Below are 21930 nucleotides of genomic sequence, written 5' to 3'. Positions count from 1 at the left end.
GAAATGACCGGGGAAAGAAAGAAAGAAAGACTGTTTTGTGTTTAAATAAAACAAGAAGGATAAGAGAGAAGCAGCTTCTTCTTCTTGTTACTGCTTCAATTTCCAACAACAATTTCACCTCTCTCTCTCGCACTCTCTTTCTTTCTTCCAATTTGCGTTAGTTAAGCCACTCGTTCAAATCCCACCACTGTAAGCGCTTCTTCATCTTCAATTTTCCCTCGCTGTTTCCCTTTCGCTTTTTAGTAACTCACTTCTTAAATGATAAATGAATGATAAAAGCTTTTGGGGTGATTTGTTTTTCACTTTTTTTTGGATATTTACTGAATTTTGTGGCATGGAAGCGTGCTGGTGTTTTGTTTGTGTTGGTTGTTTCTTAGCTTTTGTTTCTGCTTACGCTGCATGTACCTTTGTGGTTGAAGTTGAGGTGGCTGTTGTTGGTTTATTTGGGTTTTCAGAATGGAGTATGTATTTTAACTTGCGGTGTGTTGCTGAGTTTGGTGTTTGTGGTTTTCAGCGTTGTTGCTCTGGGAAGTTGGTGAGAGACAACTCTTGAAGAGTTTTGGATCTGTTTCCTGGGAAACCCTATTTTCCGCCGTGAGTCTTTGGAAATTGGGATTCTGTGAGATGGAAGCTGAGGATGGAACTAGCAATGGTGATAACATTGAATGGGCTGTGTTGGATAGGAGGCCAGATTCTGAAGATGGAGATTACGGGGGTAGAATTCAAGGTGGAAATAATGTTGCTGGAGGCGAAGAAGGTCAGGGCTTGAAGAATGAAACTATAAATGATGGGGTTGTGGTTGAAGGTGAAGAAGTTCTGGGTTTGAAGAAGGAAGCTGTAGATAGTTGGGTGACAAGTAAAAGTGGGAATGGTATTGCTGAAGGTCAAGAAGTTCGGGGCTTAAAGCGTGAAGCTGTAAATAATGGGGTGACACGCGAAGGAGGAAATGGTGTTGCTAATAGGAAAGAAGTTTGGGGTTTGAAGAATGGAACTGTAATTACTGGGTTAACAGTTGAAGGGGGTAATGGTGTTGCTGCAGGTGAAGAAAAAGTTAAGGACTTGAAGAATAAAACTGTAAATAATGGAATGGTACTTGAGGGTGAAAATGGTGCTGCTGAAGGCGAAGTTTGGGCCTTGAAGAATGATGTTGTAAATATCAGAGTCGAAGTTGCTGATGGGAATGGTGTTTCTGAAGGTGGAGAGGTTTTGGGCTCAAAGAAGGAAATTATAAATAATGGAGTGTCAATTGCTGATGGGAATCTTGTTGCTTACAGTGGAGGTCTAGGCTCAAAGAATGAAGCTGTAAATAATGAGATGGTAATTGCAGATGGCAGTGGTGTTACTGCAGTTGAAGACGACCGCTTGAAGAATGGAACTGTAGATAATGTAGTGATACTTGCAGATGGAGTTGGTGTTGTAGAAGGAAACTCTGGTGCAGTTGAATGTTTTCGAACATATAAGAGGCGCAAGCATGTAAAATCTACTTCAGAATTTAAAGTTCAGGAGAACAGAAGAATACATTTGGAAGCTGTAAGTCACCTGCTGGACCAGGTTTTCCCTACTGCTTTTACAACATGTGTGCCTTTGATGGTGCTGTATATCTATTTTGTCATCACTCTGTACGTACTAGATCTTTTATGTGTTATGTATGTCATTTTATAAAATTGTTAGAGGTCTAGCTGCTAGATTGTTAGGTTTATGTTAAAAAGAGGTCAATCAGCTTGTAAGATGCACAAGTGCCTATAACATGTAATTATGGAATATTTTGCAAGAGTGTTGATATTCAAGGGTATCCCTGTTCTATGTGGATTGAGTTGGACTTGTAATTATAGATGTTTTAGTCAAATAGTTTAAAAAATATGACTATAGAGAGATATTATACTTCCTTGGTTATCTATGGCTTATTTACTCCGACTATATTTGGGCGGATGCAGTGCGGTGATTGTTTCTTTAGCTGCTTCCTAAGACATTTGTTCTAACCTAAGATATTAGGTTTCTGGTCTTTGGTTCCTTGCAGTGGCTTCTAAATCTATGGTAGTGAGTATTTGTAGAAGATTTATTAAGCTGAGTGATGCATAGGAAAAACGTAAAGCAGAATGCTAATGTTGGTAGAAGAAATACTGAATACTGCTAATCTTATGTTGCTGTGCTCTTTAGTCTTAATTTGCTAATGCTTCAAAGATATGGAGTTACTCAGACATAAACACGCATAGGATCTGTGTTCAATAGGTATGCTAAATGTTAGTAAGACTAACCTAACTAACCCATCATGAGCTGCATTTGGTTCAAGATTAGGTATGTTACTAGTTAAATTTGTGAATTTAAGAACAAAAATGAGGAGAACATCTTCACATGACAAAATCTGGGGATCATTTCTCTTATATTTTTTAGATATTGTGCATTGGAGCACCTATAGCGTTGTTAGAATTTTATTATGTTCAAAATAGAGTTATAACTTTGATCAGTGTACTCAGTTCAGACACAAGGGACAAATGTATTTTGGTCCTGGATCGTAATTGACATTTTGATGACAAAAGAGAACTAATTTGCAAAATAAATGTTTGACATTGCTATTGTGCTAAGATAAATTCCTCTTGTAGTACACTGTTGAATGAAGAATAATTATGTACAAAAATGAAGCTGAGTTGCAACCTATGTGCTGTATTTTCTGTTAAACTTCAGGAAAGAGAGAACATTAAGTTGAAACCGTGTGTTTTTTAGACAACATAGGAGCTTTATTTATAGTGAGAAGAAAAAATAATCAGTGCAATAAATAGAGGAGATTTGGTATCCTCTAATAACAAAGATATGATATAGGAATAATAAAAAAAGTTCCTACTAAAACATATATAATCTAGTTATTCTTCATTATATATGATCAATTCCTTATTTCTATAACTATAACACTCCCCTCAACTAGAGTATATAAGTTGTATGTGCCCAACTTGCTACAAATATAATCGATCCTCAATCCTAGACTTGGTGAATATGTCAACCCACTATTCACTAGAGTTGACAAATCTAGTGGTGATGTCTCTCGAAGATACAAGGAATTGATGAAGATGGACAATTTTCTTTTTTCTCTTTTGAAATGACAATCCACCTGTGAAGCTCCGACACGGCAAAAATCACGCCGTTACCGCGTCCGACACGCTTCCGACACGGGTGCGCGGTGGGTGCGTGCACGACGCGGTGTCGGACGCACCTGCCTGGGCCGGAAACGGCCCTCTTCCAGGACACGTCGGAGGAGACGCGGTCCACTCCTTCGACACGGCGGATGGCGCGCAGTCCACTCCTTGGACACGGCGGACGGACGGCGGACGGACACGGTGCACTAAACCCTTATTTCACAGAAAATCTTAACTAAAATCTCAAATAAAATCCTTATTTCACAGAAAATCTTAACTAAAATCTCAAATAAAACCCTTATTTCACAGAAAATCTTAACTAAAATCTCAAATAAAACCCTTATTTCACAGAAAATCTTAACTAAAATCTCAAACAAAATCATAAAATCTTAAACAAATCATTTAAATAAAAATATATATAAAAATCTTTAAAAAATCCAGAAATAAAAAAGAAAATTAAGAATAAATAATATATTTTTTTCTTAAAAAAAATTATAATTTGAAAAATAAACTTTATAAATATGAGTTAGAACCAGTAACAGAGCATTGGTGAACTCAAGTGGAAGACATAAAGTGGTGAGCATTGGAGAAGAAGAAAGAAAGAAAAGGAAGAAAAAAGACAATTTTAATTTATACATAGCCGTGTCCCGTGTCCTATAATTTTCAATTTAGCCGTATCTCCGTGTCCGTGTCCGTGTCGTATCTGTTCCCGTGTCCGTGTCTGGGCTTCATAGCAATCCACCTCAATATGTTTGGTCCTCTCATGAAAGATAGGATTATAGGCAATGTGTAATGTTGCATGGTTATCACATTCAAGGTGCATTTAAGAACTTTCTTCAAATTTGAGCTATTTGAGGATTTTTTTTTAGCCATATGAGCTCAGAAGTGATTAATGCCATTGTCCTATATTCTACTTCTACTCTTGATCTTACCACAATATTTTGTTTCTTACTTTTCCGCTATATTAAATTACCTTCAACAAGAACACATTTGATTTGCGCTCTAGAAGAGGAACCAATTCCCGAGTACCACAACTTTGAAGGGAACACATCTTATCAATCATCACTTGTTGCCACTCTTGGTGAGATAAAGCTTCACTTGGAGACTTAGGAATGCGAATAGAAGATAACAAATAAGGACAAATTAGTATAATGTATGGTGGAAAAAGGACGATAATCGTGGTTTGTATAGCAAGGAGAAGGGTTATGGGTAGAATGTGTACCAACCAAGTGGTCAATCAGTTTAGAGAAGATTGGATTTGGCACAAAAGATAGTGTTGGGGAAAGATCGGGCATGGGCTCCATTATATCATTATTCGTCGAAGATGGATTTCGTACTAGAATTTCAATTGGCCATGGTCAACGTTGATATACCTGAAGAGGTGTTGGAGAAACATCTCAAGTTACAATAGAGTCATCTAGTGATGATGAAAGAAGATTGACGATGTTGGGGAAGTGACTATATGAGTCGTCATTGGAATGAACAATTGTATAATATGGAATAGACTCAAAGAAAGAAATGTTAGTAGACACACACCTACTAAGATTAGTTAGAAACATCAATACCCGTTTTGAGAGTGATGATATCCTATTAAGACACATTTGAATGACCAAGGTGGAAGTTTTTGTACAAAACATGTGTTACTAAAAACAAGTGGAGGAAGATTATGAATGAGGAAATATGACAGAGTGGGGGTACTTGATCATTAAGAACGAATGGTGGCATTCCATTAATGAGATAACATAATGCAAGGAGAACATTCCCCAAAATTGCGGAGTAGTTTCAATTGGATGCTTGTTTTTGCATACAAATATTCCATTTTGTAGAGAAGTATAAGGGCACTAATTTTGCTCAAGGATACCATTAGATGCCATGAGTTGTTAGAATTGGTTAGACAAGTATTCATGAGTATTCTCACTATGAAATGCCCTTACGAATATACCAAATTGGGTTTCAATTTCATTAAAAGAAGTTTGAAATATATAAAACACATGATCCATTCTTCATTTACCAAATCCAATTACATCTAGAATAATTATCAACAAAGGTAACAAAATGTTTAAAACTAGAAGGGGTAACAGTATGAGTATGACCCTAAATATCATAGTGAACTAAAGAAAAATGAGACAAAACTTGTTTATTAAGATTATGAGGGAAATTTGACGAATATGTTTTTTGAACTGACATGACTCACAATTCAAGGTAGACAAATGTAAACTTGACACCATCCTTTTCAATTTCGTCAACTTGGGATGTCCAAATTGTGCATGGATCATCATTGGGGAGATCATTGATGTATATACCGATGGTGGTGGAGAGAGATAGTAAATGTAATGCGACTCACATCCGATGCCAATCGAAACATTATTTTAAGTGAAAGTAAGGATAAATGGGATTTGGTCAATTGGGTAACATACAATAAATTAAATGGGCAATTAGGGACGTAAAGAACAAAGACAATAATAGTAGGGGATTATAGGGGTTAAGTAGTACAAATGCTGCAAGCTTGTGTTTGTGAACCATTGACAACAATTATAAAAGGCAAATTGACAGTATTAGTAAAGGGGGAGAAAAGAGAATGATTAGTAGATATGTGATTAGTTGCACTAGAATCAATGACTCGAGGACCAGGGGAAGTAAATTGAGAGTTAAGCAAATGGATTACTAGTGTGTACCAATAATGTGTTGCATACCATTTGATAAAGTCTTAAAATGTTTCTAGCGATAGATTAGTCGGTAGTGTAAGAGAAAAAGGTGACTTAGTAGTACATGCCTAGCCAATATTGTGTGAACTAGGGAGTTTACCATGCACCTTCCAACACTTATTAATTGTATGTCCAATGCAATGTGACAATGTTCTCATTTTGGATGAATTTTAGTATTACATATGCAAGAGCATCCTAAATTATTACTTTGTGATATAAAGGTAGTGTTTTCCTCTATAAATGAAGTATGTGTCTTAATACTATAATATGGTTAGAAAAGGTGAATCTGTTCTGAAGGTTGATGTGGTGTTGGAAGACATTTTTTTTATAGAAAATTGGAAAAAATAAAAAGATAACCTAAGGACCGCACTTTCTTTGCTTTTTTTGCACTGCACCTCAACACTCTCTTTGCAAACCAAACTGCACTACACCCAAAGTGCAGTTTTTTTCCTCTATTTTTTCCATGCACCGCACCCAATCTACAGCCCCAAATTCCCAATCATTAAAATGACTTCAAATCCAACTTCAAACTCTTTTATACTCGTCATCATGATTCCAAAAAATGCTTTAGGAAATATGAGTGATATAGCTTGGAAGCATTGTATCTCAATTGCTGGGGATATTAGAAAACTTCAATGCAAATACTGTCAAAAGGTTGTCAAAAGGTAATAACAAGGGGAGTTTATCAGTTGAAAGCATCACTTGGTTGGTACTAAAAATGATGTTGGAGCTTGCAAAGATGTTACTGATGAGGTGAAAAAGGAAATGTGGGAAATTATTGTTTGTTTGCAACAAAAGTTAAACAAGAAATCAAGCCTTAATATGGAGGAGGAAATGGCAGAAGCTAGTGAGAAAAGAAAAAAAAGTGAGGCATTCAGCAACAGTCCTAGTCATAGAAGTATTTTCAAGAACAAAGTCTTTTACTACACAAGCTACCATCAACAACATGTTTAAGAGAGGTGTGAGAGAGGAAACATGTTCAACAATTGCCAGCAATATACCTTTCAATGGGGCAAAGAGTGAAGAATTCAGTGCTATGTTTGATTTGGTTTCAAGACATGGCCTTGCATTTAAGTAGTGATTGATAATGTAGCAAACTACAAAGTTGTTGGTCAAATGTTGATGGTAAAGAGGAGAAGGCTATTTTGGACACCTTGTGCTTCTCATTGTTTTGACTTAATGTTGGAGGATTATGAGAAGAAGATCGCAATTCATGAGGATACAATTCCTAAAGGTAAAAAAATACTAACTTTATCTATTCAAGAACTTCTCTAATTTCTCTACTACAATATTTCACTAAAGGAAGAGATTTTGTAAGGCCAAGTATTACTCGTTTTGCTACATCTTACTTAACACTAGGGTGCCTTCATGAGAATAAGGGAGCTTTAATTGGAATGTTTACTAGTAATGAATGGAAGTCTAGCAAGTTTGCTAAAACAAATGATGGTAAAATAGTCGAAGATGTGGTTTAAGATAAGGAATTTTGGAAGAATGTCATAATTGGTTTGAAGGGTGCTTGCCTCTAATTGAAGTGCTTTGATTGGTTGATTCGGATCAAAAGCCAGCCATGAGTTTCATTTATGAAGCAATGGACCAAGCTAAGAAGAAGATACAAAAGGCTCTCAATGCTATCAAAAATAGGTATTTTATTTTGGTTAGCTACCTGTCTATGTATTTGTTTGTTAGGATGACGATTCTGAAATTCAGAACATAAAACTAATTCAATGTAATATATTTTGGTTGGTTATTTGCCTTTGTGGAACATCATTGATGAAAGATGGACCATGCAACTCCATAGTCCTTTGCATGCTGCAAGCTAACCCTCAAATGAATTTAAAGTAGGTTTGGAAGTGAACAAGGTCTGATGGAATGTATAACTAGGATGGTGGAGGATGAGGATGAACAAACTCTCCTGGATGTTCAAATTGATGATTTTAAAAAACGAGCAAAATATTTTGGTTTTCCCTAGGCTACTTGGTCAATTAATTTACAGACTCCAATAGATTGGTGGGAGTCTTATGGTGATGAGTATCTTGAACTCCAAAAATTTGCCATTCATGTATTGAGCTTGACATGTAGCTCTTCCGGATGTAGCGTAATTGGAGTTCCTTTGAGATGGTAAGTTAATGTTAAAATATATCTCTAGAATAAAATTATTAGTCTACTAGTCCACTACTTGCTTATCATATTTGTCTTTGCATTTGTTTAGGTCCACACAAAGAGAAGAAATAGGCTAAAGCAAAGCACAATGAATGATGTTGTTTTTGTTATGGCTAATTCAAAATTAGCTAAGAAGCAAACAAGAAAACTAACTCAAATTATTGTTGATGATTGTTCATCCAATGAAGATTAGATTATGAAAGATGAGCATGAGCATAATGAAGCATTGGATTTGGATGAAAACTTGGTTCCACTCGAAGTTTAGGAGGTTGAAACTTTACATAATCATGATTTACACATGACTGATTTGAATGGTGAAGGAGATGGAAATGATGGAGTTAAAGGTCTCTATGCAGATTATGAATTTAACTTACAAGATTATTTGGTTTAGATAGATTATTATTTTGTTACTGTTTTGTATCTAGGAAGGAGTTACTCATATGTAACTAGGGTGTGGTGTTTACACTAATTATGTACTTTTTTTTTTATATATTATGAGGTTCAATTATGAATTTTGAGTGAGATATAGTGATTTTATGTGTGTATATAAATTTTCATAAAATTTGTAGGATCTTACAATCTGTTACGATCACCCGATTTACAATTCATATTTCTCTTTCCGATCTTGAGTAAGATCTTGATTTTTACTATCATGGTCACCATAACTTATTCGAAAGTGGTGCTGAAACAGTGAACACAAACCTAGGAGAAATGTTTTAAAAAGAAAAACCCTTCAAAGACAGTAGGTCTAGTGGGCCAACACAGTTTTGAAAATGACTCTAGATACCATGTTAAACTCTAGGAAAATAGAAACATTGAGCTGAAACCGTTCATTTTTGTGACAACACTAGTACTTTATCTATATCGAGAAAAAAAATCAATATAATAAATAATGGAGTTTTGATATCCTCTATTAACAAAAATATGATATGGAAATAAATAAAATGATTAGGATCAGTTCCTTGTTTCTATTATTATAACATTTTCAAAATAATGTATATTTGACAATATATTTACATAAGTCTTGGATTTGTTGAGAAGAGCTAGATTCTGTTGAACTTCTGTTGTAGGAGCCCAGGAGGGCACTAATTTGCTTGATTTATGTAGGAATGATGTGATTTTCAATGCTTTTATTAATTATTGTAATATAACATTCATGGTTAAGGAGATAATGATCCTCAATGTGTGTTTAAATATATTTAATTTGAGAGATGGGTAGAAAAAAAATACTGATTTCTTATTGTTAGTTATAGAGTAGACTTGTTTATTTTTTTTGGGTGTGGGAAGAAAGAGCAATATATTTGTGTCCTTTTTGTTATCTTAATAATTTGTTTCATAGAAAGTAATTAGTCCAAACAGGGGGGTAAATTTTGTCCGCTCATTATTTTACTTGAATATTATTTTACAGTAGTATTTGTATTTAATGTGGGAATAGGAAGAGAGAAAATTTGGCTGTAATCAAGATTTGTGCCTCACTATTGCAACTGATGACTCTGGCCTTGGTCCAGACATGACATCAAGCCCACTAATACTCTTGGTTTTTTTCTGCAAAGCTGTTTTTGAACTTTTCACACTAAATACTTGAATCTTTCTGAACAAACTGTGATTTAGTTGTAGGCAAGACTTAAATAGATTATTCACATGAGCCTTTGGGGAATGTTGTACTAAAGCATTTATATTTATATCATTCATTAGGCAATGATAATGGTGGTGTGGAGTGGTGTATAAGGGAAGCACTTATGATTCGTCCTAAAATTAGTTGTGCCACTACAATTGCCGGTTGGTTCTGCAGTTAGAAGTTCACATATCCTGCTTACAATTGTTCCTTTAGTTTTACTTTCCATATATTTTTCTGCAGGAAACTTTTAAGATTGACTACAATGGGCAAGAATGCTCTCCAGAATTAGAGTGTTTGCTTCATAGATTACAGAGTGAAGCTAATGGGCAAGAAAATGCTGTACATGATGGATTTTCTAGTAAGTCAGATGTCCATGGTGCAACTAAAAGGTGTCAGCGTGTGTTCTGCGATGTCTTAGCCTCTGAGAAGTTTAGTTCATTATGTAAAATACTGAAACCTGAAACTGTATTTGACTTTAGCCTGATAAACTCAAGGATGAAAGAGCACGCTTATGAACAATCGCCTACACTTTTCTTATCTGATCTTCAACAGGTAATTTATAATAATAGCTTGCCTCTTGTTACAGTTTTTACATAGCTATGAGTTTCCTTGAGAAAGTTTGAAAAATTTAGATTACTGAATATGTGATTTACCTGAGTGCCATGATGATGGTGTGCTTGTTCTTTTCTTTTGAGTGAAAATCTTGCTCTTAGTTTTAGACATAGCAATTCATGAAAACTCAATCATGAATATTTTTTGCACCCAATGTCTTGGATTCAATTGGCTCTTATCTTCCTCTAAGATATCCTTTAATTGGGAACTAACGCAGTGAAAGAGTTCCTTGGTTGCCCTTTAAACAGAGTTACAGTCTAAATAGGTTTTGATAGTAATTCACGAAAACACAATCAACAATCATGAATATTTTTTGCACCCAATGTTTTGGATTTGACTGGCTCTTATCTTCCTCAAAGATATCCTTTCATCAGGAACTAAAGAGTTCCTTGGTTTCCCTTTAAACAGAGTTACAGTGTAAAATTTAGAAAGTTAATTTTCCTCTTATTCTGAAAAAAAGTGAATTGTAATTGCACGACCAATTTAAGTATTCAGTCAGGTTCTGGGTTGTTTATGATTGAGCTTTGAAGCTACAATATTGCTTGTTATTTAGTAAACTGTTGGACCAGGTTAAGTTCTCATGTCTTGCTTCAAGGAGGACTAGTATCTAAAGAATAAGCTGATTTTCAGTGATTTCTATTGTAATTGAATGGTATAATATATACAAGTGAAAAGGAATGAGAAATTTCACTCATGATTTCTTGGTGTTGGTTCCCTTTAATTGGACTACTAGTCTGTTTTTAATTCTTTGATGTGATTATCCATGTCAAATTTGGAAGCAGCCTGTTGTTTCTGTGTTTGTAGTCAAATAGATGTGGAAATGGGGTTACACATTCTGTGTCAAGTCTCACACCATTTGAGAAGTCCTCATATGTTGTCAGAGTTCTGCGAGACTGGTCAATGTGTTTATTAGAGTTAAAGAGAGAGAGAAAGAGAATGAGAGAAAAGAGATTAACATGAAGAGGAACCACTTTGAATTTGTCCCTAATAAACAAAAAACGTGTAGAAGAGGTTTGGTAAGATTGATCCACCGTATTTAGGCTGAGATATAAACATTTGCACTAAATTTTCACCAACAAAGAAAAGATCAATCATGTGCTTGGTTCGAGCATGAAGAACATGATTACTATCTAAGGCCATTACACTTTGATTACTGTAATAGATAGCAGGAGGACCATGTTATATGCCTAGTTCTTTAAGAGGAGTTTTGAATCAATATAATTTCAGCATTAGTTTGAGACCTGGCTTCAGACACGTTTTTCTTAGACCACCAGGAGATGAGATTTGATCCAGGAAAAATGACAGCACCAGAGGTGGACCTGCAACCATTAGAATCTGTAGCCCAATCTACATTACCAAAAGCTTGTAAGGGAAAAGGAGAGGCAGAGTCATAGGAGTAAGATGAAGACCATGTAAAATACTACCTATCATATTATTCATGCACCTGTGTAAAATACTATGTATCATACTACTTAAGATGAACACCATGTAAAATACTACCTATCATATCAAATTCAAATTCTAAAATGGTACGAGAGCCTGCTTTGGATCTGTTATTGGGCCACCTATCATATTATTTATGCAACAGTGTTGAGCTGGGGGGGCGGGGGGTGGTGTATTTGGAAAATTCAAGTCTTACACTGACTGGCGATAAGGCCAAAATAGTGTATATGAATAGGGATAAGCCTTAGTTTACAAGATGGTTTTGTAAATGAGTTAGGCTTAAACCCAAATTGTTAGAATACTCTACAGGCAGTGAGAAGGTTGATCCATGATTCCTTGGCCTAGATTTGATACACCCAAATCAGATATAATCAGACCATCAAGAGCTAATTAATGAGGGCCGACAAACTTGTCTAATTTAGGAAAAAAGGTTGTTCCTAAAAATTATATCAACTACTATATTTTCTAAGATGAATAAATTATTTTAACTCCTATCAACTTGATTGCATCAGAGCCATCCATTATCTTTGCCTAATCAGAACTGTCCATAATCTTCAGGGTATTTCTTTACAGTGCTTGTTAATTTCTAGCCTGAGTAGGTAGCAGGCGAATTTAATTTCTTATTTTACATGACTCGGCCTTGTTGATATTCTTAGGTTTGGCAAAAGCTTCAAAATACTGGTCATCAGATTGTAGCTATTGCCAGGAGCCTCTCCAACCTGTCAAAAGCTTCATTCTGTGAGCGGGTAAAGAAAACTCTTGTTAATTCTTTGCCAGTTCCATAATTTTTTCTTTGGTTATTCACCTTTAGCTGCGTTACATCTTTTTTTTGTCATTTATAAATCATATCTTTTCTATATTGTCAGGTGGGGATTTCTGCGCACAGATCCTTTGTAGACGAAAAGCAAGTGGTAAGAGTGTCAATTTTTTATTCTGATAGTTCATGTGTTGATCATGCATATATCTGGATCAAGTAAGCACCTTTGATCTTGTAATCAGATAAAATTTGCGCATATTCCTAATCCTCTCACACTTTTCCACTATTCTATGCACATATACAAGAGAGTATTATTTTAATCTCAATATCGGAAGTTGCAGTTTTTGTACTGTAAGATTCAGTATAAAATAAAATACACGAATATGCCCTGGTGTTTTTTCAAACAACAAGAAAGACGAGCCATGTTTCAGTTGTGTAAAAGCATGAAGTAAAACCCCAAAGAGTCTTTTAGCTCAAGTGACAGAAGTCTCTCTCTGGACTATATAATGCAAACTTTAAATTCCACTGAGGCAGCTTTTAACTTTGGCTTACTTTTCCTTGTTGATCTCCCTTTTAACCATTAATAATAAAGAAACAAATTGCAACTCTTTTTTCCTTGGCGCCATCTAGCTACACTGAAAATGCTGTCTATTATGTGACAGAGACACTTTATGTTGACTGTTAATCAATTCTGATTGACAGCACTAGAACTTATACAAAAAATGATTGTCTTTTTTGTTCAGTTTTGTCTTGGCTATATCATAGATTAGAGATTCATCGTTTCTAGCATTGTTGCATTATTCTGCATGATCAAAGACCAAAGTTGATTCTATTATCTTCTCTCTCTTTTTTTCTTCTTGATTTCATCTTAAAAACTAAATGAGTGAAGAATGAGGTGTGGTTGTATAGTATGGCCAGAATTTATCGCTTATCAGTCCTTTGGTAACCCCACCCAATTTAACTTGGGCTGAAAATGGATCTGAATGCTAACATTGGGCTAACCTTCACTCCAATAGAAAGGGGAAACGAGCAGAAGCATATTTAGTCTGCCATCCCTCAGGGCAAATCCGTGTTCATCACAGGCTCTGCTGGGACTGGTAAAACCCTATTGTTTGAGGAAATGAATTACTGAAAAAATGACCTATATGTGGTTTTGTCATACAATAAGATCCAATTTGTTTGGACTCGTTAGGTTTGGCCCATTACCTTGAGTGAGGCCGAACATGTACACCTTTTGTTATGAAGATGTGATCTTATCCACCGATGGGTCTTGTTCTAAGCCCAACCCTCTTGTCTTAGGGTAGGATATCCAGAAACCTTAAATCACGGGAACTTCCCCTTTTTGGTGGACAACCTATGTTGGGCTGACTAAGCCCACTATCCTACCTAACAATTTCTTAGGTTGAATGCTTTATAAATATAATTTTATCTTTATAATATACAAGAATGAAAAGATTAGTCCCATTGTATTGGGATTTTCCCTACCTTTAAAACATTATTTTCCTCCGGTTGAGAAGAAAAGATATGAGAACTGTAGTTAATTTTTCCTCTGGCATCTAAATTTTGCTGTGATGACAACACACTGGTGACTAGTTTGATTTTTAAGACCTGTGTCTTTAAGTATCTTCCTAGGTTTTGTAAGTTTTAGCTATGCATGGTGTATGCGATTGTTTATGTTGTTCAATCAGTACCAAATGCACTTCATTTGATATGAAATTTTGCTTGAGATTTCTTAAACCGGTGTTGATTTTTTTATGTTATGTCAAATGGCTCTGTAACCAGGAATCAATCTCTCACATGAAGCCAGAGAAGACAGTAGCATGTGTTACATCCAAAACTGGCAGTTGCAGGCATTGTGGAGACAAAGCAGAAGGTGTAGACTGTTTGGTTTGTGATTCATGTGAAGAGATGTATCATCTGTCTTGTATAGAGCCTTATGTGAAAGAAGTACCCCGCAAAAGCTGGTTCTGTGCCAATTGTACTGCCAGAGGAATTGGATGTCAACATGAGAACTGTGTGGTGTGTGAACGGTTGAATGTCCCGAAGACACTGGACAACATTGTTGGCAAGGAAAGCATCCCTACAAAAGAGGAAAAACCGAATGAATTGGAAGAGAATCCAAATTGTACTTGTGATGGGATTCCAGTTTCCATAGGTGGGAGACATCCATCTGTCTGCAAAACTTGTAAAATAGCGGTGCGTGGTGGAAAAATAAAAATATGTGGTCACTTATTTTGCCCCAGTAAATACTACCATGTAAGGTGTTTGTCAACTAAGCAGCTTAAGACATACGGTCAATGTTGGTATTGCCCTTCTTGTATTTGCCAAGTCTGCTTCACTGACAAAGATGATGATAGGATTGTACTCTGTGATGGCTGTGATCATGCATACCACGTGTACTGTATGAAACCTCCGCTAAATTATATTCCTACAGGGAAATGGTTCTGCATAAAATGTGAACCCGGGATACTAGCAATACGCCAGGCAAGGAAGGCATACGAGAGCAAGAAAGGGAAAATTGGTCCGAATGATTTAAAGCCAAATGAAGACATTGACCAGAAATGGAACAGAAAACGTGGACGGGAAACCGACACAGTCGGAGGAATGGACATGCTTATAAATGCAGCAAATACTCTGAAATTTGAAGAGAACATGAATGCAATCCAGATTGAGTCAGAGAGAACATTAACATAAGGGCGTATCTGCAAACTGCTAATGCCTCAAATTTTATACTTCCTGCATTTGTTTTAGATAACTGATTTTGTTAGGCTGTAAAACTATGGTAGATTTTGCTGACTTTTGGATACATGCCGTTTGGTGAGAAAGGGGATTTTACAGGCCAGAGAGCATAAAGCATCAATAGAAACTGTGATGCATTAAGTTTTGCTCCTTTTGCAGGTTATATAGCATTGTAATATATGTGGTTGATATGAAATTTAATTGGCTACTTTGCTCCATGCAGAATATAATGTTCTGATTGTCATGTTTTAGCAAGTCAATGTTCTTTAAATTAGAATAATGTCGATGTCCTGTTTGTGGATAACCAAGAGGGATGTTTTTATCCGTTTACATTTCAATGTTTCAGTACCAATTTCTTACAAGCCTTGAACAGCATTCTGCATCTGATGACTCATTCGATGAATAGGCAATTGTTTCTTGCACCCGATCAATTATGACTGACACCTGACGAATGTTTAAAACTTCCATTGTGCTCTTCTCTTCTTCACTTTGAAAAATAGTGTATGGTGAGGTAGAGGAAGTTCATTGTTGTGGTGAAGCTTTGCTTTGAGCTGCAGAAGAGGAGGTTACATTCATTGTTGTGCACGGACGTTCAGTTTAAGTTTCGTTTGCCAAGGTAATGAGTTAACAACAACATTTTGGAAAAAAATATCCGCAAGTCAAATGCCTATTATGGATAAAAATATCTGGAACCACTAATACTGTGGATAAAAATATTCGGAAGTCATTTCTCAACTGCGGATAAAAATATCCAGAAGCGATTCTTGAACTGTGGATAAAAATATCCGGAATGCAATAGTGAACTACGGATAAAAATATGCGGAAATCAATAATGAACTATGGATAAAAATGTGTGGAAGTCAATAATGAATTATGGATATCCAGTAGGCATGACAAGTACCTTGACTTCTTCGACGATGGTTCCTTCTCCGACTTCATAAGCTGACTGTGGGGGTTGCTGCTGCCTGCGATGATGAAGGTCACTGACGGTGAAACAAACGAACGAAGATGACGATGGCTGATGGTAGCTGTGGCTGTTGCTTCACGCACAAACGAATAAGAAGAAGAATAGGGTTTGATGCATGACATTAGGTGCAGATCACACTTTAAGGTATTTTCAAATTCATTAAGGATAGTTTCGTCTTTTCCTATATGTGATTGGGTGCCAGTTTAAAATGATCGAGTTCAAAATGATCGGATGCAGGGAGAATCAACAAATGAATAACTTTGGGGATGTTTGAAAGAGTTTCTTCCACACTCAACGTAGTTTACAAAAATTAGTTTCTTCAACTCTAAATTTATTTACAAAAAGGTAGGATTTTTTCAGCTTATTTCCGTAAGCTTCACGGTTGAGTTTATGCATAAGTTCTCTTGTAATAATTTTTTTAAAAATAATTAAGTTGTTTGTCCACACACACCCTTTTCTCCTTTTTCTTCTCTAGGAATTCGGGAACTGCAACTTAAGATTACGGGGAACTATTTTCTTTTCTTCTAATTAGGAAGTTATAGACTGATTTATTATCATGTTTTGCGTTAATCTAAAGCCAATAAATTTTATGATTTAAAAAATTATTAAGACTTTTAATTAATGATTTTATTATAAAGTAAATAAAATTACAATATCAAAGTCGCTTTGGCCGAGTGGTTAAGGCGTGTGCCTGCTAAGTACATGGGGTTTCCCCGCGAGAGTTCGAATCTCTCAGGCGACGAAACTCATTTTTTAATTTTATAGTTATTTTATTCCAAAATTTTATAGTTATTTTATTCCAAAATTTTATAGTTATTTTATTCCAAAATTTTATAGTTATTTTATTCCAAAATTTTATAGCTATTTTATTCCAAAATTTTATAGCTATTTTATTCCAAAATTTTATAGTTATTTTATTCCAAAATTATCCTTATGCAAATATTTTAGGTGTTTATTGCTTTCGTTGAGAGTTGCAATGATGATTAGCAGTGGATTATGATTATTCATGATAGTTTTTGTTGCCTTCTGGTGTTGGTGGTTGGTTTCTGATAGTGGTTGTGAGAGATTTTTGGTGGTGAGAACTTATTTTGTTTAAGTTAAGGTATAGAGTTTTTTTTGAATTTATAACCCGTAAATGTTTTGTATTGTACCATTCGAAAGGTTTTTTTCTTGACTTTCGAAATGTAGAATTCAGAATATAAATTTGTTTTCTGAATTCTATAATTCAAAATGTTTTTTTTTATAAGTATAAAAAAAAAACTTTCGAATTATAAAATTAAGAATAGAAATTTGTATTATTTGAAAGGCTTGTTCAAGATACACACAAGTGTTCTGGATCCTATAATCATACAAAATCATTTTGAACTATAAAATATGGAATACAAATTTGTATTCCAAATTCTATAATTCAAAAGTCACTAACTAACTAGACAAAAAAAAATATTCTTAATTATAAAATTTACAATACAAATTTATATTATGAATTATGCAATTTAAAAAATATTTATGTGTGTAAAGAAATTTTTTTTAAATGTAGAATTTAGAATAGAAATTTATATTTCAAATTCTAAAATTCAAAATGTTTTTCTGTATCTTGTACATGACTTCTCCATTACACCCAATCTCAAAAGCAAAATTACAGCCAACAAGAAGTCACTCTTAATAATGGTGGAAGAAAATGAAGGGAGGCTCAAGGTGTGCGTAAGTACTGAAGAAGAAGAAGAACGGAGATATGCACCTTCTCACTAATGGAGGAAGAAAATGATGAGAGTTCCGATCACTGCAATTCGGCTCAACAATGGAGGAAGATGATGAAAAGGACTTATAGAGTGGTGCACAAATGGAAGAAGTGCAGGAATTTAAGTTTCATTTTAATTTCATTATGGATAAATTGAATTTTTTTATCAAAAGTATGGAGTTATAGAAAAAGGTATAGAAATGTAGGGAAAAAAAAGGTCCTAGAACAAATGTCCATGACACTGAAGTTTGGAGTGTGATTAAATCACTGAAAACCAGCTTTTGAGTTACTTTATTAACTTCCATAATTTCTAATGTTCTTGCACTTTTCAGAATTCGGAATTTACAAAAAAAGTCTTCCAATTTCACATTTAGGAAAAAAGGTATTTAGAAGAAAATATATCTTAGAATAAAGATTATATACAAGGAATAATTTGAAATAGACTTTTAAATATTTTGAATTATTTATTTTGTAATACCTAGGATAAAATGTATCATTAAACAATGAGGTTTCTAGAACGGTGTAAAATTTTACAACCAATGCAACATCAAATTCATGTAACAGTCAATAAGAACTATTCTACAGAGGCTCATACTAGTTCCTAAAAGAAGGTCTCAATAATACAAGTCAGCCATTTTTATCCTAGAACTTATCATTTTTTTTTCTCTATATATATATATATATATATGAGAAACAGGAAAATGAATAGTCATACATATAGAAAGACAACAATTTTATCTTCTAAAAGACCAAAGAATAAAGAATAATGGATGGGGTCTCGAAAGCAACGATCATCAAAGAAGAATTACATTTATACCAAAATGAGGTTCATCAAGTCATGAAAAACTCAAATAACACTTATTGGTAAAGCTTTTAGAGTAAGGCAACTCCAATTAAAAAAGAAAAGCTACCAATATATTTTTTCTAAAGATTTTAACACAAGTAGTCAATCTAGGAATGCCATGGTTAGCATAATTTATGATACATTTCACAAATTATGTTCTAGTAACTTTCCAAATGACAAAAATCACATTAGAAGTTTTTTTTTTTTCATATAATCCTATGTATTAAAGTATGTAAGGATGGTGAACTCATCTACACTATTGGATTAACAACCTTTAGAAATATTTCCAGACAAATCACATCTAGAATCAATCATAGATAAAATGATGGAGGTCCATCTAAGTTACCACTACCTCAGGCTAAGACGAATGAAGCAAAGGGAACAAATAAGAATTTTTTTTTTCTTAGTCTTGTACGTACATGTATATACTAGAGTAGATTTCACAGTCTTATGTTTTGGCTGAACTTTTTTAGCAGGTTTGTATTCTAAGTTGAGTAGAGTAGGGTTTATGTCAAAGGCATTAAGGAAGGGCTTGCTTTAAAGTTAACCCTAAGCGGAGAAGCATGAAACACCTAAACCCTAAACAAGCTAGGGTTATGAGCCTTGGGTTGCAAGTTAGGTGATGACCATAATTTTATTGACACTTAATGGCTTTACTCATAGATTATTGGATTGAAATAATGAATAAATATATTGTTTTAATTAAGATTCATATAATTAAGTTTAGTTGGACCTTAACTATTATTTGTTAGAATTAGAGACCTTAAACAAGAGGGAGTGAATTGTTCTTGAAAGATTTTCGCAAGTATTGAAGGTAGAATGAAAAGTTGTGAAGAATTGATCAATTGAAAAATTGTTTTTAGTTTAATTCCGGAAAATCAACTTGTTGTTTTCATGAAACAACTGATTGTTTATACTAGTAGATTTGAAAAACAAAGCTAAAACAATTTAATGAGTGTAGGGACAAAGAGATTCACACAAGATGTTTATACTGGTTCACTATTAACAAAGAGATACATCCAATCCTCAACTTACCACTGAGAATTCACTATGTAATCAAACCTAAATTACAAACCACACACTAAAAGTGATCCTGAATCCTTCAAGAACACACACCACTTTTGGAAAATCACACAGTTTCTAGAAACACCTTGTGAAACTGCAACTCACCAGAACACATAGAAATACAATGTTCAAGGAAGAAGGGAATAGAATACACCTGGGTAAATCAAAGATTAAAGTTTCAGAATTACAAGATGATCAAAAAGCTCTTTGAAATATTGAAATTTGTTTTTGATTAATCTCTCTTTCTTAGTTAATGCATAGGAGTGTAAAACAACATTTTTATACTCCAATCAAGTGGTTAAAACAGTTAAATCAAAAACTAAAAGTTGTTGGAATAATTTAAAACAGATTGGAACATCCTAACAGAATTTTGTTAAGGTTTTCAGAAAAATAATCAGTTGAATTCACGAAACAACTAGTTGAATCGTTTGACAACAAAGTCAAGCTTTTCAAATTCATTTTAAAAGCCATTAAGTGTCAAACAACCGATTGAATTGACATTTCAACATGTTGAAATTTCACACTCTTTAGAAAAATCATCTTTTAAAAAAGATTAAGATTCAATTAACCTTGGATCATCTTAAAGAGTGGATTAACAATTCAGAGACTACTAGTCACACTCAGAAAACTAGCAACAAAGTCTTCAAGCATTCCTCTTGGATTTGGAGACATCAAAGCACCTTGTTCAACATTATTTTTGTTAATTTTGTGTTTTTAGAGTAAATGATTTGAAAGAAGTGTCTACCTTTGCGAATGAGCCAAATATGCAGAAGTCCAAGTTGTTTCTTTGAATTAAAACATAAACAAATATTTGAGGAGATTTTACACAAAATAGGAAAGATTTTTTCAACCTAAGTAGGAGTTGGATCTTCTCCACCAAAAGTGGTGCTTCCACCATGTAATGTAAATATGGTTGCTAGTTTATGTCCTATTTAAGGAAAGTAAGGGAAACACACAAAAGACATCAACATCTTTGAGTGTATAATGCTTCCTTTGTTTATTTTTCTGCATTTTTTATCTTTGTATTTTTGCCTCCATATGGAAGGATAAACCTTTTTGGTTGATTCCTTTGTAATTTCTCATTGAGTTATGAGGTTTCGATCAATAAAAGTTTCATTTTTCAATTCTTTACAACAATTGTTTTAATATTCTAATCTTCTGAAAAACTGATTTTTGTGAGAGGTTGTACTTAAACGCATTGAGAGTATTCCTTATCTTAAAGTTTGGTTTCTTAGTTGGGTGCATGATTCAAGAGAGAGGAGATAAACATTTTCATGGAGTATATGCTTGGAACAAAATGGGTACATATCAAACCAGTAGAGACGTGCTTTATTGGTGAACTTCAATTGAATCAAATTGACACAATTATACTATCATATCTCTAGCCTTAGACAAGTCTACGTTGAAATCATTTGAATTTGACAACAAAACAATAACTATCAAATTTGGCGTTGTTTCCGGAAAATCAAATTTGAATTTAGTTATCAGTTTTTTTTTATCTACATAATTTTTTTTATTATTTCATTTGCAATATTTTTTTTTGCATATCTAACTTTGTTTTCTTTTGAATAGTTTTATTTATTTATTTATTATAGTTTATAAAAAAAAGAAAATAAAAATATATGATATTCTTTATCTTATTTTATTTTATTTTTTTATATCTTATATCTTTATCTTATATTGATTTGTCATATTTTATTTTTCTTATGTCTTATATCTTTATCTTATTTTGATTTGCATTATCTTATTTTATTTCTTTTCTGTTTTTATTCTTGTTTTTTCCATTATTTTTTTCTATTTTTGTTTTTGTTTTTATTTTTTATTCTTAATTTCTATGGTTTTCCATTTTTATACTTTTTTACAAATTTTTGTTTTGTCTTCCTTCTATGCTCTACACAATACCATCACCCATCCACGGAAGCAGCTTTACCATGTCACATGCCCTCCAGACCAACCCAGTTCCATCCACTATTTCAAGCCTTCTTCATCATAACAAGTTTGCTTCATAGTTGGCCAAGGTATTGCATGCCTTATCCAGACCTTCCAAAATGATTTCAAAAGCACCTTTGTCTTATAAAGTATGGACAAATATGGTTTTTCTGTTTTCAGGCTTATAATGATTGTTAAAAACAAGAAAAAAGTTTTAGGATCAAA

General features: G+C 34.0%; 1 protein-coding gene and 1 non-coding gene across 10 annotated transcripts; both read left to right on the top strand.

The window, feature by feature from the left end:
* LOC137813473 (uncharacterized) lies at window positions 1-15417 on the top strand. Of its 9 annotated transcripts, none has more exons than XR_016519393.1 (7): window positions 6-189; window positions 494-1530; window positions 9852-9969; window positions 10091-10163; window positions 12323-12412; window positions 12533-12577; window positions 14206-15417. XR_016519393.1 is itself a non-coding variant. In XM_090299982.1 (7 exons), exons 2-7 carry the CDS (start codon window positions 625-627, stop codon window positions 15115-15117), a joined length of 2196 nt encoding a protein of 731 aa, XP_090156108.1. In that variant the 5' UTR covers window positions 10-189; window positions 515-624; the 3' UTR covers window positions 15118-15417. The 9 variants fall into 9 exon arrangements, 7 of the variants coding, with proteins under 7 accessions (XP_068471847.1, XP_068471851.1, XP_068471852.1 ...); XR_016519390.1 differs by having other exon boundaries at window positions 9-189; window positions 515-1530; XM_090299982.1 differs by having other exon boundaries at window positions 10-189; window positions 515-1551; window positions 9852-10000.
* Window positions 15418-16789: 1372 nt separating this feature from the next.
* Window positions 16790-16871, top strand: TRNAS-GCU (transfer RNA serine (anticodon GCU)). The gene has a single exon. It is a non-coding gene; the product is annotated as a tRNA-Ser (tRNA).
* The last annotated feature ends 5059 nt before the right edge of the window (window positions 16872-21930 follow it).

The sequence above is a fragment of the Phaseolus vulgaris genome, chromosome 1, assembly GCF_051622355.1.
Source record: "Phaseolus vulgaris cultivar YP4 chromosome 1, ASM5162235v1, whole genome shotgun sequence".
NCBI classification, from domain to species: Eukaryota; Viridiplantae; Streptophyta; class Magnoliopsida; order Fabales; family Fabaceae; genus Phaseolus; species Phaseolus vulgaris.
Note: the sequence above shows the minus strand (reverse complement) of the source record. Positions and strands in the feature narration are given on the sequence as shown.